The sequence below is a fragment of the Cryptomeria japonica genome, chromosome 11 (genome assembly GCF_030272615.1).
Source record: "Cryptomeria japonica chromosome 11, Sugi_1.0, whole genome shotgun sequence".
Classification (NCBI taxonomy): domain Eukaryota; kingdom Viridiplantae; phylum Streptophyta; class Pinopsida; order Cupressales; family Cupressaceae; genus Cryptomeria; species Cryptomeria japonica.
The window spans coordinates 250,447,348-250,464,668 of NC_081415.1; the positions used below are offsets into that span (position 1 = coordinate 250,447,348).

The 17,321-nt window shown below is 35.5% G+C and overlaps 1 protein-coding gene and 1 long non-coding RNA gene across 4 annotated transcripts; both read right to left on the reverse strand.

Moving 5' to 3' along the window:
* Positions 1-728: 728 nt before the first annotated feature.
* Positions 729-1,851, reverse strand: LOC131859978 (uncharacterized). The gene is made up of 2 exons (XR_009359550.1): positions 1,306-1,851; positions 729-1,189 (listed from the first exon to the last, which is right to left on the reverse strand). It is a non-coding gene; the product is annotated as an uncharacterized LOC131859978 (long non-coding RNA).
* A 954-nt stretch (positions 1,852-2,805) lies between these two features.
* Positions 2,806-5,939, reverse strand: LOC131859977 (uncharacterized). 3 transcript variants are annotated; one of them, XR_009359549.1, is made up of 3 exons: positions 5,403-5,929; positions 4,860-5,087; positions 4,599-4,693 (listed from the first exon to the last, which is right to left on the reverse strand). XR_009359549.1 is itself a non-coding variant. In XM_059214297.1 (2 exons), the coding sequence occupies exons 1-2, from the start codon at positions 5,575-5,577 to the stop codon at positions 2,840-2,842; spliced, it is 315 nt and encodes a 104-aa protein (XP_059070280.1). In that variant the 5' UTR covers positions 5,578-5,939; the 3' UTR covers positions 2,806-2,839. The 3 variants fall into 3 exon arrangements, 2 of the variants coding, with proteins under 2 accessions (XP_059070280.1, XP_059070279.1); XM_059214297.1 differs by lacking the exons at positions 4,599-4,693; positions 4,860-5,087 and adding an exon at positions 2,806-2,979 and having other exon boundaries at positions 5,403-5,939; XM_059214296.1 differs by lacking the exon at positions 4,599-4,693 and having other exon boundaries at positions 4,892-5,087; positions 5,403-5,927.
* Positions 5,940-17,321: the final 11,382 nt, after the last annotated feature.

The window sequence follows — 17,321 nt, forward strand, 5'->3', positions numbered from 1 at the left end:
CCTAGAGGATCCTCACAGAAAACTTTATTGCCCTCAGACATATATCATAAGAAAAAAAATGAAAATCGAATAGACAAATGGATTTGAACTGAGCTCATAATAAAAAGAATTCTCTCATGCAAAGCAATAACTCCTAAAATTAACACGATAGAATCATTTGCCAATATGAGAAGCCCTCTCATTCTCTACAGGCATTAACAAGAAGAATAATAACCATTTACCGGCATTAAAAGACCTTTCATTTTTGTCTCTTCAAAAATTAACGTGAAGAATAAGGAGACAAATGAGAGGGTTTCTAATTACTCTCTTTCCCATTCAAATCGAATGTTAGACAAAGTTAAAATTTCAAAAAACATTCCAGACAACTGTACACCAAGATTTCAATATAAAACTTGTACATATCCACAAATGAAAACATGGAAAAAAATTCAAATTAATTCTAAATATTATTGCTTTTAAACATATCCAACTTTAATCCCCAGATTTCCTAACAGTTTTCCGAACTACGTAAGACAAAAACACAATTAGAATCAGTCAACACATACAGCCCAATCATCAATCTGAACAGCTTATAAAACGAAACGCATTGAGAATGATCAGTTGTGATTTTCATTATAATTGATTTTCTGAAGATCAAATCTATTAACGGAGTTACGGAACTTAGATGTTAACCGAAACATGTGAGAGTTTTAATACATCGAAAGTGCTGAAACCCTATAACAAAAATGAAGACCAAAGCACTGAAGGAGAGCTTTTGTATTTCAGCGGAATACAAAGGTTTTAGCAGGTGAAAAAAAGCAAACAGTATGAGAGAAGAAAAGAAGGCAAGAATCCACCAAATCTGAATGAGTTGGGAAACGTAGCCTACATATGAAGTCTAATCCCAATATCAAGCATTCAAGTTTCCAACGTTTAATGACAGAAGCCTCCTCCTCTCTCTCATTCTCCTTGGCTGCACTACGAATTCATAGCATCAAATAATAATTGAATTCAAACGGCATAAAAAAGTTTAAACTCAATTTCAATCATGATAGGCACAAAATTTTCTAGATGAAGAAAATTTTTTGAAAGGAATTTTTTTTCGTAAATGCTAAAACCCTCACGAATCAACTTATCAAGCTCATTTACTCATGCTTGTAAAACCAAGGCTCGGATCCGTCTAAGGCAAAGCAGGTTGGAAAAACAAGATCTGGGTCAAAAGTGAAACTAACAAAATCAATCACACAAATCTTATCTTAATTTATCCTAAAACAATCCAACAACTGACGCGAAAAAAGAACAGATGAAGAGACGCGAAGCCTTTACCTGACGGGAAAACAGGAAAATAGGTTTTCCCCTCAAGTTGAACAGAGTATATTTCCTTTGGAGGCTAATCTGTAGGTTCACGGAGCAAATCTACATCAGTTATCAAAATAGAGGTGTAGCTAAGACACTCCCTCCTTTTTAACTCTCTCTTACACTCTTTGCTCTTCTTTACCAGCTGTATTTCACTGGAATACAAAAGCTTCTCTGATTCAGTTACTTTCGGAATAAGTTCCTTTGGTAAAGAAGAGCGAAGAGTGTGAGAGAGGAAAAGAAGGCTAATTTTTAGGTTCAAGGAGCAGACCTACATCAATTAACAGAACAGAGGCACAGGCAAGGAGAATAAGAAGAATAAGAGGAGGAGGAGAATGTTTGGCATGGAAACTTGCGTGCGTGATATTGGGATTAGACGCCATGTTGCAAGGTGCACTTCACGTATTCTTTTCTCTCGGTGAAAACAGAAACAAGTGTCAGGTTTGGTAGATTCCATCCACACTCTCTGCCTTTTCTTCTCTCTCACGTTCTTTGCTCTTCTTTATCATTTAAGCATGAAACACATCTAACCACTATCACACAAGTGGTGTGATTTCCTGTGTTTAATATGACTTTGGTTTTATACATGTTTTGTTTTATATTGTATTTTAAAATTTAGAAGTAAATTTTTTTTTGGTATGTAGATTTCATTAGAGTTTGAATTTTGATCACAAGAATCACTCTTTTATTCTCAACACATTGTTGTTATCATTAATCTTTTTATTTCCAATCATAAATATTTAAATTAATTTGATTTATTAATCAATTATAGTTGTATTACACATGAAATTTCCACATATTATAAAATCAAATACCAAGCTATCATCCAAGAGATCATGATCCCAATTTTTTTTGTAAGTCATTTGACTGCAATTTATTAAAACACTTGGACCCTACTTGAATTCCTCCCCTTTTTCTCAAACGGGGCATGCGAGTGAAAAAATGTTATAGGACTTTCTTCTCATAAAAGAATGCAAATGAATTCCTCCCCTTTTTCTCAAACGGGGCATGCGAGTGAACAAAAATGAATTCCTCCCCTTTTTCTCAAAGGGGACATGCGAGTGAAAAAAATGTTATAGGACTTTCTTCTCATAAAAGAATGCAAATAAATAGATAAATATTTATGTAATAAGAGACATCTTGGTGATTTGCATTTGTTTTGGTGATGCAGGAAGAAAGGTTAGGTAGACTAAGAGTAGACAGTCTAAGATGAAGATTGATAGATTGATAGACTGATATCCTCGTCCTCAAAGAATATTGAAGATAAATACTGATATCAAATGCTTTTTTTTTTTTGGATTCCTTCAAATGCTTATTTTTTTTTTGATTCCTCCAAAAAAAAATTATGACAATTTCAATAACAATGACAATGATATACTGCATTCTGATTTTAATGTCAAAATAGAATGATACACATTGATAGGTCTGACAACCCAGATTGATCTGAAGAACATTACAAAACATTACAAGTCATATTATTATTTATAAAGGTGAGGATGTGGATTCACTTGACCTTACTGGGCATGAAAGGTTGAGCTGGTGTACGTCGACCATGGAGGCATTCTTCCATTTTTATTCTGTTACCATTCATATAACTTGGAAACATTGAATTAGACATAGGAAATAGCATTCCATACATGAATCCTGATACATACAAATTAAACATGCTTTAAATATAAGGTAGGACATACTAGATATGTTATATGGTACTTTATGTTTGGTCTGATAAATGAGGTTAATAAAGGACATAAACAACCGTCCACCAAATCATGAATATTTCAGTCATTCTGAGTTGCCATTTGAAATGAATAGCATTAACGATCCACCAGGCCAAAATATTCAGAATATGTTCTAGCGGTAATTTCTAATCGTCAAAATAACATATAACGACACTTAATAAAACTTGCAACACAAAATGGTTATTAAGAATTCGTTCATGCATCGGGGAATTCGGCACAAAATATTTAGCACGCACTTGTGCACGTCTGTGTGCTCAGTTTGTTGTTATGAAAAATTGGAAGCCCAGAGTTAGACGTCAGCTTGGCCCACTTAAGGCACCTACCGTTTTGATCATTATATGAAATATGCACAATGGATGACAGATTTGTCTTATCATTCTTCGATCTAACTTGATATCTGAGAATCAAAGTATTTACGAGATCAGATTTCGGAAAGTAGTGAAATTTTGTCCATGGTTTTTGCCTTGTCATATTATTAATGTTATTACCCTTCAAAGTTTATATAACATAGAAATCTTCAGATTTAATTTTATAATCAAAACAAAAGAGAGCTTACATGTGAAATGTCATATTTTCCTGCCACTTTCAGATCTAACTTGCATGTGAAATGTCCCATTTGCTTGCCATTTTTAGATCTAACTTGCATTTCTGAGCATTAAATTATTTTGTGAGATCAGATTTTGCTGCATTTCTGAGCATTAAAGTATTTTGTGAAATCAGATTTTGTAAAGTAGTGAAATTTTGTTCATCTTTGTTGCCCTGTCAAACTCCGAATGTACTACCATTTTGATAGCTTACATGTGAAATGTTAGATTATTTGCCATTTTTTAGATCTAACTTACATGCGAAATGTCAGATTGCTTGCCATTTTTAAATCTAACTTACATGTGAAATGTTCATATTTGCTTGCCATTTTTAAATCTAACTTACATGTCTGAGCATCAAAAGATAAATTTATCAAGAGTTTTATCTTGGGAAGAAGTCTCATTCAGACATTTCATGATTAGCACAAAAGCTTTATTTACAAAATAAGTTGTCTGCTCATAATGTTGTGGATATATAGTCAATGGCCATGAGATTCACCATTAAATGTTTAAATCTGATATTACAGCAAAGTTTTTATGGGCACTAGCATAGCTTATTCTTCTAAGAAAGAGAAAATAGGTAACATAACCTGTATTTCTTTGATCAAGGGAAGATAGGTAGCAGATCAAATGAGTTCACTGCTTACATGCTTATATGGAAAGAAGCAATAAAAATAATAAGTTAGTTATATCAATTATAAATTTCTATGCAAATTGATCGTAGGTTTATAAAATGTTTCTTATGATTGAGAATACACCCTTATTGAATACACTGCTTGTCACAATACATCTGGAATCGATCCCAAAAAAATACACTCTGTATTTATTTTATCCCTTATCATAATATCTTTTACCAAAACTAAAATGAATACACAATTCCAATAAATATTCCACACAACTGTACACCATGATTTCAATATTAAACTTATACATATCCACAAATCAAACACATGGAAAAGATTCAGATTAAACGTAAATATTGTTCCTTTAAACATATCCAACTTTAATCCCCAGATTTCTTAACAGTTTTCTGAACTTCATACAACAAAAACATAATTAGAATCAGTCAACACATACAGCCCAAACATCAAACTGAACATCTTATAAAACCAAACGCATTGAGATTGATCAGTTGTGATTTTTATAATAAATGATATTCGGAAAACTACATCTATTAACAGTTACGGAACTTAGATGTTACCGGAAACATGTGAGAGTATTAACAGACCGAAAGTGTACAAACCCTATAACAGGGCTTTTGTATATCAGTGGATGAAGACCAAAGCACTGAAGCAGGGCTTTTGTATATCAGTGGAATACAAACGTTTTAGCAGGTGAAGAACAGCGAAGGATGAGAGAGAGAAAAAGAAGGCAGGAATCCACCAAATCTGAATGACAGGAGCCTCATCCTGTCTCTCATTCTCCTTGGCTACATCGCCAATTCATACCATCAAATAATAATTGAATTCGAATGGCATAAAAAAAGGTTAAACGAAACTTCACTCACAAAACTCTCTGAATGAACAAAATTTCTGAAAGGAAAACAATTTCTAAATGCTAAAACCCTAACGAATCAACTTATCAAGCTCATTTCTAGTGTTTGTAGAACTAAGGCTCAGATCCATCTAGAGACAGATCTGGGCAAAAAGAGAAGCTAACACAAGCAATCTTATCTTGATTTACCCGAAAACAATCCAACAACTGATGCGAAGATAGAACAAATAAAGAGACGCGAAGCCTTTACCTGACGCGAAAACAGGAAGATAGGTTTTCCCCTCAAGTTGAACAGAGTATTTTTCCTTTGGAGGCTGATCTGTAGGTTCAAGGAGCAGATCTACATCACTTATCAGAACAGAGGTGTAGGTAAAACACTCCCTGCTTCTTTTTATTCTGTCACACTCTTTGCTCTTCTTTACCATCTGTATTTCACTGGAATACAAAAGCTTCTCCGCGTCAGGTACAATGGTCTTTTCACTTTCGGAATATGTTCCTTTGGTAAAGAAGAGCGAAGAGTGTGAGAGAGGAAAAGAAGGCTAATCTGTAGGTTCATGCAGCAGATCTACATTAGTTAACAGATTTTCAGGCAGGAAGATTAAGAGGAGGAAGAGACGTCTGCCATGAGATGCAGGAAACTTGCATGCGTGATATTGGGATTAGACGCCATGTTGCAAGGTGCGCTTCTCAACTTATTCCTTTCTCGCTGTGAAAACAGAAGCACGTGTCAGGTTTGGCGGATTCCGTCCACGCTCTCAGCCTTTTTTCTCTCTCTCACGTTCTTGGCTCTTCTTTACTATTTAAGCATGAAACACAACTAAACCACTATCACACAAGTGGTGTGATTGCTTGTGTTTAATATACGTTTGGTTTTATACATGTTTTGTTTTCTATTCTATTTTTAAAAAATTTAGAAGTAAATCTTTTTTATTGGAGTTATGAATTGGTATTTAAGATTTTTTTTTTGAACAATAACATTTCATTAGAGTTTGAATGAGTTTGAATCTTGATCACAAGAATCATTGTTTTTATTTCCAATCAAAAATATTTAAATTAATTTAATTTATCAATCAATTATAATTGCGTTACAAAAATGAAATTTTCGCATATCATAAAATCAGCTTACCAAACTATCATCCAAGAGATCAAGATCCCAACTTTTTGTAAGTCATTGGACTGCAAATAATAAAAACACTTGGACCCTCCTTGGGGCATGAGCATTAAGTCATCCAAGTGAAAAGATGTTGTAGGACTTTATTCTCATAAAAGAAGGCAAATAAATAGATAAATATTTATGTAATAAGAGACATGTTGGTGATGTAGGTATTCTTCAAAGGTTGCATTTGTTTTTGTCGTGTGGGAAGAAAGTAGGTTAGGTAGACCAAGGGTAGCTAGTCTAAGACGAAGATTGATAGGGTAGGCTAACGGATCCCTCATCTTCAAGGAGTTCTGAAGATAAATACTGACGACCCCCCTAAGGGAATCCTAGTCATGCAAGTATAGGTGGTATTGGTAGAGATACCTATGGTGATGTTCAGTTTCTCTTTTCTATTTATAGAGGGTTTCCTACAAATAGTTTCATGGAAGCCCTTGCCATCTTATATGCACTAGAGAGAGGTTGTGCTCTTTGTTGGAAACAGATTATTTGTGAATCCGATTCACAAGTGGTAGTGTTGATAACTAGGAGTTGGATGGTGTTAATTGGCATTTAGTTGTGGTTATTCAACAGATTCTATGGTTAAGTGGGTCTTTAGACTTTGTTACTTTTTTGTCACATTCCTAGAAAAAGGAATAGAGTAGTTGATTGCTAGTGAAATGTGCATATGATAGATTGTATGGTTGAAATATTGTCAAATGGGGACATTTGTGGACATTTGTAGGTGGATTTATCTTATTTTCTAGAGCAATTAGTTGGGGATGATAGGAATAGTTAATTCTTTGTTCTCTAATGGCTTATAGGTCATTCTTGATTTGTATTGTTCATTTGTGATTAATTTAATGTAATAATTTTTAAAGAAGGGTGTGATAGTTGGAACCACCCTTTTGTGTTGTATAAAGCCCATGAAAACTATTATGTAAGGGCATGGGATAGGAGAAAAAAAGGAATTATATTTTAGAGAGATTTGAGTGTGCACTTGGGACCATCCTAGCCAAGGCTTAGGTAGTGCCACTTCTATTGAGCATTGCTCCTAATGGAATCATCACTTGTGTAGAGTAGTGTACAAATAGAAGAGGTTGAACTAGGGATCCGCTCAAGGCAATCTATAAAATACGCATTACTAATTGAGTAATTTATTGTGAAGTTTATTTATATATTTGTGACGCTTGTTCACTAATTATTTTCTTCAATTAAATGAATGAAATCAATGTACTTTTTATTTCCGGCATTTTAATTTGAAGTAATATATTGCATTGCAACATTTAATTTTGGGAACAATTTAGTATAAGAGCCACCTTAAGATCAAAACATTTAATTTTATTTATTTATTTTTTCTATGATAAACTTAAAAAAATAAAATTATTGTTATTCTTTCTCTTAAAGTTTATATTTTAATAATTAAAACTAATTTCATCATCAATTTATCAATCTACTTATTTATTTTTTTTAATATTATTTTTCCATTTAGACTGTGGACATATTTTTTTACAATTGATATTAATACTAATAATATTGAGTAATTAATATTGAGTTCATACTGTGGTAAAAGAAAAATTGACATAATTATTTTGTGGAAAGAAAGCAAATGATGTCGTGCCCAGTTACCTCTCTGATGGCATTTTCTGAAACTAGTGAGATTTTCTGAATCGTGCTTACCAGACTGGGCAGCCATGACAGTAGGAAATATAACTAATGGTGTAAAGCAAAAGTAGAAATATCTCTCTATAAATGAGATTAATAAATATACCTTCAACATTGAAAGAAAGGAAATATACAACCGTCCACCAAATCATGAATATTTCAGTCATTCTGAGTTGACATTTGAAATGAATAGCATTAACGATCGACCAGGCCAAAATATTCAGAAGATGTTCTGATGGTGATTAGAGTTGATTTCTAATCGTCAAAATACCATATGACGACACAGAATAAAACTTGCAACACACTATGGTTATTAAAAATGTGTTCATGAATCAGGGAATTGGGCACAAAATATTTAGCACGTATTTGTATTTGTATTTGTGCTTGTAATTGTGTTTCTTGGGCACAAAATATGTATAGAAGGGATAATGACAGTTTGTGTTCTAAATATTAAGTTGAAAGGTTTCTTAGAATGGCAGCAAAAGTATTGGTTAATATTTATCTTTTTGAATAAATTTTATTTGAATCGAGTTGGTAATATAGTAGAAAATAGTGGTGTTATGAATTCACAATAATTGATGAATTTGAGAGGCCATAAAATGAAAAATCACATTCACCTGTTCGATCTTATGTTCACACTTAAATTTTGAGACGTTACAAATAAGCGATGGTGGTGTTATAATTTCCTGATATACATGACTTACCTCTAAACCAACCATACGACAGCCAAGACATTCAACTACATTCAGTAGAAATAAAAAAATCCATACACTGAATTATAAAAAATAGAGTATCTTGTTCCCTTTAGAAACTAAATAACAAAAACACTTTTTTATTGCAGCTTATTTCGTAGAAAAAAGAAAAGTTTACTTTCTAAAATCATTAACTAGAGCTACAACCAAAAAGAAAACTATACCACAAACTTGCAAACTAAACATAGGCTGACTAAATTCTATGCATGTAGATGACATGCTATTTTCTAATGCATACAACTAAAGCTAGATTTAAGCAAACTACAACTACAATCTAAAAAGATAACTGAAGATAATTTTCATGCTTACCAGACTAGACTAATGGTAGGAAATATAACTAATTGTGTAAAGAAAGAGTAGAAATATCTCTATAGAGAGAACAAGTTGTTTGTGCAATCTTCAGTGAAGATGATTGTGATGAAGATAAGGGTCTTGTTATTAGTAGTGTTGATGCCTTGCATGCGATGTTCATCTACATGTCATGCAGATGAAAGGAATTTCCTTTTAGATTTGAAAGAGGATCTCAACTTAATGTAATGTGAAGGGTTGCGTCTGAATACAGAATACAAAATGAGCTTCACTTGCTCTGCTGCAAGAATAAAGGGTGTTCAGTGCTACCATCATACAAGCCTTATTTAAGGACAACATATATATTTGTTCTTTGTGTATGTGATTCCTTTTTAAACAAAATGTAATTAATAAAATTGGGAGGAATACAAGACAAAAAGTTTTTTGATGTACAGGAGAATGACAGGAATAATGGCGAGGAGCTCTCAATGTCCACCCCAGTCGCGATTCCCCTATGTTCATGGTTTTCATTCAAATGTCGGGTCTATATTTTTTCCTTCTGATCGAAACAAACTGAAAAATTCTAGTCGGTTCCTTGGAGAAGATATCTTTGGCCCTGAAAAACAACCATCCTCAAAACTATTTCTTCAAACCTTAGATAAGCCTGAAGATCCCCTCAAAAGGTCAAAGGAGCATGAATGATTTCTCTTCTTGGGAAAAAAGGGTGGCTACTGTGGCAAACAAAATTCCCGTTTAGACCCGAGACAATTCCTAGTATAACAGATTTCCAATGGAGCAAACAGGGGCCTCCCCTTAGGGGTGAAGGATTCTTACAGTATTCAATGAGCAAATGCGAAAGACTCTTACACTGTTCACCAACCTAATGCTTTGGCAAAACCGGGCTCCTCTAGCCTCACTGGAGCAAAAGGCCTCAATAATAACTTCCAGAACACTTCCTATAGAAAACAAGTCCTGGAAAGCTTTATAAAGAATGGAAAAAATGTGGGTTGGAAAGGCCTTCCGTCTTTGAAAGCCATAGAACCTGGTTCAAAACCAGCGAATGCGGATTCGAAGAGGAAAGGTCCTGGTAGTAAACTTTTTGTTTTGCCAATGAATGCAATGAATGCAATGAATCCTAAGATTGGACACTTAAAAGAAAATGCTCTCTTTGCTAAATGGTGTGGTATAGGGGATGAGAGCCAAGAAATCATGGATTGGTGGCTTCTCTCCTTCTCTCGTATGATTTTTATTTGTCCTTTGCAAAATAATTATTTCCTCATAGAATGCATAGATTCTACTCTGAAGAAAGTAGTATCCATGGTAGCTCTTTATTTTATCATGGTTCAACCTTTCATTTCATTGAATGGAAGCCCGGTTTTGACCCTATTAATCATAGGATTAAAAATTCCTCGGTTTGGCTTAGTCTAGTAGGACTCCCTTCTAAATTCTGGTGTGCGGAGGCTCTTTTGAAGATTGGAGATGCCCTTGGTTATTTGGAGGCATAGAAGAGGATTTCTTGAATGGGAAAAAAGGGGATGTTGCCAATGCATATGTTGAAATAGACCTTGATCTAGGTTTGTATGGATAACTAGAAATAGTCTCTAAGGTTGGTAGATGGAAGCAAAAAGTCAAAAGGCTATCTAACGGAGTTCCTGGTAAATGTATCCTTAGAAATCAGATAGTCTATGGGAACTCTAAGAAAGGTTCAAGGGGCTCGGTTCCTCAACTAGTGGAGCATCTTTACAACACTGCCTCACATAGTAATCTTCAACAGGCTCCCTTTTCAAAAACCCAAGATCAGCATGAGAAAACAGTTTCAGATGGTTCTCCCCATCAAGAGCCTAAATTGGGGAAAACTAGAATGCAAATTGGACAAGATCTTTTGACCCCTTCTGATGAACATGCGCACTCGGCTAAATCACATCTCATTCCTGCTCCAAGGTTAAAGTTGAATGGAAAAAAAGTCTTCAGGACACATTATGGCCCAAGCAAGAAACCCATCTTAAATCGGGGTGTGTTTAATGTCTTCATTCCCAAACCTAGAAAAGCTTCAAAAAAAAGGAACCGAGTTAGAAAGGAGCAAGCTGGGGGGAACTCTTCTCTTGCAATTTCATATAAGGGAAAATATATTTCATTATCCAATCTTCTTTCAGAGGCAGAGATCCTTAAGGAAGATATTATCCAAGAGTTGAATGCTGCTAAAGATACTTCTCTCCAAGGAATGGATGTTCTTAAGGCACCTTCCAAATCAATCTCTCAGATATCCCAGAGCAAGGATTCTGAAGTTCCCCATGTCTCCCCCCTCAAAGATTCTACTTCGAATCATTATTTATTTAACCTCTCTTTGGAATCTCCAGTTCCTTTCATGGATTCCCCTAATTTGCAGGCTCCCTTTTTTGATATGAACCTAGATTCCAATACCCAAAACCTTCTTGAAGACTACTTAGATGAAGAAGGTGATCCAGAGTAGGTCATGGAGACTCCTCTTGTAGGCCTGTATTCCAAAAGTAAAGAAAGGAGGAAGTTGGGTCTCAAGCAATTGATTGATGGTAAAGTAGCACCTAAGTTTGGTCTTCTTTTGCCTAAGAGAGGTAGGAAGTCCATTAATGAGCAATTATCTTGGGATGGTGAAAATGAGGGCCAAGACAAAATTACCGATCCTTGGAAAGTAGGGAAGGGATCCCCCCTTCCTGAACAAAAATGAAAATACTATCATGGAATATTAGGGGCCTAGACGCTCCTAACAAGTGGTGCTTAGTAAAAAAAAGAATTCTTCTGATCAACAAAAAAATCATAATTCTTCAGGAAACACAAGTAGACTACCAACAAGTGGAATCCTTTGGTGTAGGGTTTGGACATCAATATTTTCCTAGCAAGCAAGTGGCAATGTCTGCAGACGGTGCGTTCGGGGGACTGCAAATAGTTTGGAAACCATCCAGTGTCCATATTGAGGGAGTAGCTTCCAATAGTTTATTGGTTTCTTGTGAAGGCTTTGCACCTTAAACAAATGTTTCCTTTCTACTGCTTAATGTTTATGGGCCACCATCTCCTGTTTTCATATGTGCTCTTTGGTTGGACCTTGATAGAGTGATTTCCCCATTTTAGGACCAATATCTTCTCATTGGAGGGGATTTCAATCCCATTAGAAGCTTCAAGGATAAAATAGGTGGCATCACTAGAATTAATAGATCCCAACAGGACTTTAATGATTGGATTTACATAATGGATTCTTTGAGATAGAATCAGGTGACAGTGCCTTGGAATAATCAGAGGCAAGGTTTTAGCAACATAGTAGAGAAAATTGATAGATTTTTTTGGTTGGGTGATTTCTCTTCCTTCCCTTCACAATGGAGTGCTCTATCCTTCCCTGTTCTAGCTCTGATCATTTTTCACTCATTCTTTCCCTACATGGTGTCTCAAATTTCTCAAAACCGCCTTTTAGATTTGAAAACATGTGGATGAAGGATGCTGGCTTCCTATAATTGATGGCCAATGGTGGAAAGAAGTAAGCTCTGAGAGTTCTAGGCTCTTTTGTTTTGTGTCGAACCTAAAATATGTCAAAAACAATTGTTAAATTGGAATGCTTCACAATTTAAGAATATCTTCGCTGTCAAAAAGAATCTAGAAACCCAAATTGAAGATTTGAATGAAAAGGTCATTAAAGAGAGAATGACGCAAAATCTATTTCTAGAGTAAAAGCATTTGTTGGCGGAGTATGAGGATATTCTATCAAAAGAAGAAATTTTCTAGAAGCAAAAATCTAGAGAAGGTTGGCTTCAAGCTAGAGACAGGAACACAAAATATTTCCATAATGTCACGAGGATCCAAAGAAACATAAACAAAATTACTAGGTTGGAGATCCAAGGTAACTGCACTATTGATGATCCTGTGGCCATAAGAAATGAAATTGTCATCTTTTTCTCTAAATTGCTTAACAATGAAGAAAGTTCTTATCTAAATGAGCAAAGGAAGTTGTTTTCTTTGATTCCAAAAGTGATCTCAGATGATCAAAACAAAAATCTAAATGAAAGCTTATCACTTGACGAAGTATCAGTCACAACTAAACCAACTTCCCTCTGACAAAGCCCCAGGACCAGATGGCTTCCAGACTAGTTTCTTTAAGAAGTGTTGGGAGATTCTTGGGAATGATCTAGAGGAGGCATTGGAATTTGCTAGAAGATAAAGCAATCTTCTAAAGGAAATTAATAATACTTTCATAGCTCTTATCCCGAAGAAGGAATAAGCTACTCGATTAGAGGATTTTAGACCAATTTCTCTCTGCAACACTATCTACAAAATCCTTTCAAAGGTGATGACGAATAAGCTGAAACCTCTTATGGATAAAATCATTTCAGAAGAGCAAACTAAATTTGTCCCAAGGCATTCGATTTTAGATGGGTTTATTGTGGCACAGGAGGCAATCCATACTCTTCAAAGTATGAAAAGACTAGGGATGATAGTGAATTAGACATATCTAAATCCTATACTAATGTGGATTAGCACTTTCTATGCAAAATCATGCAAGCTTTTGGTTTCAACAAGCAATGGATTAATTGGGTCTTTGACTGCATATCCACACCTAGATTCTCTATTTGGTTTAATGGTAAATCAAAGGGCTTATTTTCATCCTCTAAGGGCATACGTCAAGGTGAGCCAATCTCCCTTTTTCTTTTTATCATAATGGCATAAGCCCTGGGAAGAGCTATAAAATCTAAGAACTCTAGTAAGGAATTGGAAGGAATTAAGATTACTACAAACTTTGTTGCCACACACCAGTAGTTTGTTGATGACAACCTTTTGCTCAGATCAGCAAAGCCCAAGGAAGCACCCCAATTTCAGGAGCTTTTGGTTTCTTATGACAAGGCTTCAGGTTAGGTGATCAATAAGGAAAATATAGAAATCTATTTTTTCTCCTCATTAGTGCCCATGAAAAATAGGATCCTAAGAATCTTTAACTGTAAAAAGGGTACTTTTCCTTGAATTTATTTGGGAATCCCCATAGATAGGGGTTTGAGGTATTCATATTTGTGGATCCTTTGAAGATAAAAATGGATCAGAAAGTCAATTCATGGAAAGGGAAGTGGCTTTCCTGGGTGGGTAGATTGATTATGCTTCAAGCAGTTATCTTAGCTCTCTCTATTTATCTCATGTCTTTTTTAGCTCTTTTGGTAGGTATGAACTCCTTTATTTTTCAAAAAATGAGGAACTTTTTCTAGTAGAAGATGGAAGAAAAGCACAAAATTTCCCTAATTGCCTAGGAAATAATTTGCAAACCCAAATCCTCAAGAGGTTTGGGAGTTTGCAACCTTCAGATTCAAAATAAGGCTCTGGGAGCTAAATTAGTTTGAAAAATTCTTATGGATCCCAAAGCAAGATGGGTAAGAATGATGCATACCAAATATGTAGCAGCAGAGGAAGCAATCAATATTTTGTGGACCACTATAACCATCTTAAAGGATCTTGAATCTGGAATTTTATTCTCAAATGCAGGAATCTCATAGCAGACTTTGTCTCTTGGGATGTCCATGATGGCTCTTCATGTCTCTTTTGGGAAGACTCATGGAGAAGGTTTCTGAGTATGGATAGCCTAATTTCTATTCCAACAACTATGCAATGGCTAAGACATCATTTGGGGATTTATATTAGGGATTATGTTGTATTTTCTTTCCTTGGCTGGAGTTGGAATAAATTGGAGTGCCTCCCTCCCCCCCCCCCCCCCACAATGAATTAAACCAATTTTTTTGCAATAATTAAGGGCAAATATTTGGTCTTCAGAGAGGGGGTAGATGCCCTAATTTGGACCCCATCCAAGTTAGGCTAATATAGTGCTAAGGAAGGATACTTGATGTTCTTGAAAATAAAGGGGCCTCAGATAATCTGGGAATGCCCCAAGAGCTCTTTTGGAATAGCAAAATTATTCCCAAGGCTAGCATCTTTGCATGGTTGGCAGCTAAAAAGAATTCTTACAATGGAGAGATTCAGGAAGATGGGATTTGAGGGTCCATTCAGATGCATTCTTTGTAAATCCCATGAGGAAACCATAGATCATCTTCTCTTAAATTTCCCTTTCTTAGCAAAATGCTAGAGGTGGCTATGTGCAAAACTCGGTTGGTTAACAACCCTCCCAAATGACATTGTTTTTCTTTTCCAAAGTCGACCAATCAGACCAAAACATGGAGTCTTGGTTTCCCTATGGTAAATAACTCCCTCTTGCCTTGTTTGGGAGATCTGGAAAGAGCGTAATAGGAAACTTTTTTATGGCAAAGCTAGAAATCTGGAGTTAGTCATATTTTCCTTGGAAGCTACTTTTGTAGAGAATATAAATAGAAGACTATCTCTCTCTCCAAATTTGAATAAAGCCTTCACAACTTGGGATGGTATAATTAGGTTAAGATGGAATGGCAAAAAAAATCCCTCTTTTCTAGGGAAGAAGAGCAGTGATAGAGGTAGTGCAGTTTGGACCTTGTCCCAGATCAGCTGGCTAAAACTGAAGTTTGATGGGGCATCAAAAGGTAACTCAAGTGCTTCTGGAGTTGGTTGTATGGTAAGAGACCATAGAGGAATAGTCAAAGGCAATATGGCAATGCCCACCTCTTTGGATACAAATAACATTGTAGAATTCAAGGCCCTTTTACTAGGCCTTGCAGTGTGCTCCAAAAGAGGTATAAAGAACTTAACAATTGAAGGGGATTAGGAATCGCTGTATCAATGCAATCAAAACCATAAATTCCCCTAGTTGGAGGCTACAAGCATTGTTGGATAAAATATTAGTGATCCTATCCATGTATGGAAACTTCTCATGTAAGCACATCTAGATAGAGAAGCAAACACGAAAGCGGATGCTCTTTCCAAGATTGCATCTGATGGAACTAGTCTAAGTTGGTGGATAGATGAATTCGGTAATTAATTGATCCATTGATAAAAAAAAGCGATGCTCACAAACGACTATAGAATAAAATATAATCTCCAATTGTCTTTTGACTAGATCCCGAGGTCTTCCTTTGTTTGATTCTTTCATTTTGTTTGAATTTGAATGTAGTAACCCATTAAGTTTTCTAATGGCGTTTATTCTTTTTTGAATCAAATATTTTTCCCGCCAAAGAAAGGATTGCATTGGAGTTTCTTAGTTGGAAGCTACGGTACCTTTTATCTTATTCATCGCCTACTTAGTTATGACTTTAGCGGATCTCAAAGGAGTTGCTGAGCTAGAAGCTTTGACGTACCTTTGCATAGTCATGGCCTACTCAGACATTACTTTTGCTAGAAGATGGAGAAGCACTTGAGATTTGATGTATGACATTTAAAATATTAGCGATCAATTATTTGACATTATTAATGAACCAAAATAGGCGTGTCTAAGGATGGATTGATGAGGTCATCAAAACCTTTCAAAAATTCCTGGAAAGGAGTAAAGGACTTCGCCATCAGTATGTGGAGTGTTGCGCTGTCCTATGGGCATTTCTCCAAGGACCGATTAATTAATTTTCATATTTTGGAAGAAGATGTTTTTGCCACCTTTCCATTTGGTCTTATTTACTCAAGGAATTTTGCATTAATGAGTGTTGGAAGTAGTAGGAATGTTGGGTAGTTATCTTTATTTTTTCCCGAGGCGTTTAGCTATTTCTTTGTCCATTCATGAAGTTTCCTTTGACTTCTGGTTATCAAAAGTTGTAGAGAGATCCTTTTTCTGGTTTCTTAGTTTAAAATGGAAGAAGATCCCTTTGTCTTTATAGTGAGAAATTTCCCAGAGCCAATTTCTTGCTTTGGGGCGGTCACTCCTATGTCTCTCTCTTGCATGAGTCGTCAAGTATCCTTCAGAGAAATCACGGATTTGAGACTCAAAAGACTCCTTAGAATTTGGGAGTCGTCAATAATCCTAGGGGTCAAGCTAATTCTTGGTAATGGTCATTTGAGAAGGAAGGAATATCTGAGGGGTAACTCCCATATTTCTTCAAGGTTCGTAGTGTATCTTCTCAACAACCAAGTTTCTAAAGCGAAGGTGATGGAATTGACATCTCAATTGTTTGAGTAGGATGTGTTGCAGGGCTTGGATATAGTCCTCAACCATGCTATCCTTGGCACTAGAATGCCACGACCAAGAGATATGATTCTATTTTCAATTCTAGGAGAAACTATCAACTATTACCCATTTCACCTGGATCTTAAAGACCCTTCCTTAAGGTGACATAGGGATTTTGTAGCAATGGTGGTCAGGTTCCTCGATTGGAAGCTACTGGGTGATGAGCTCGAAAATGAAGACAGGGAGGATGAATTTATTGACTTCGCCAAACTTAATGGTTTCCTTCTGCCAAAGCTAGAACATGAAGAG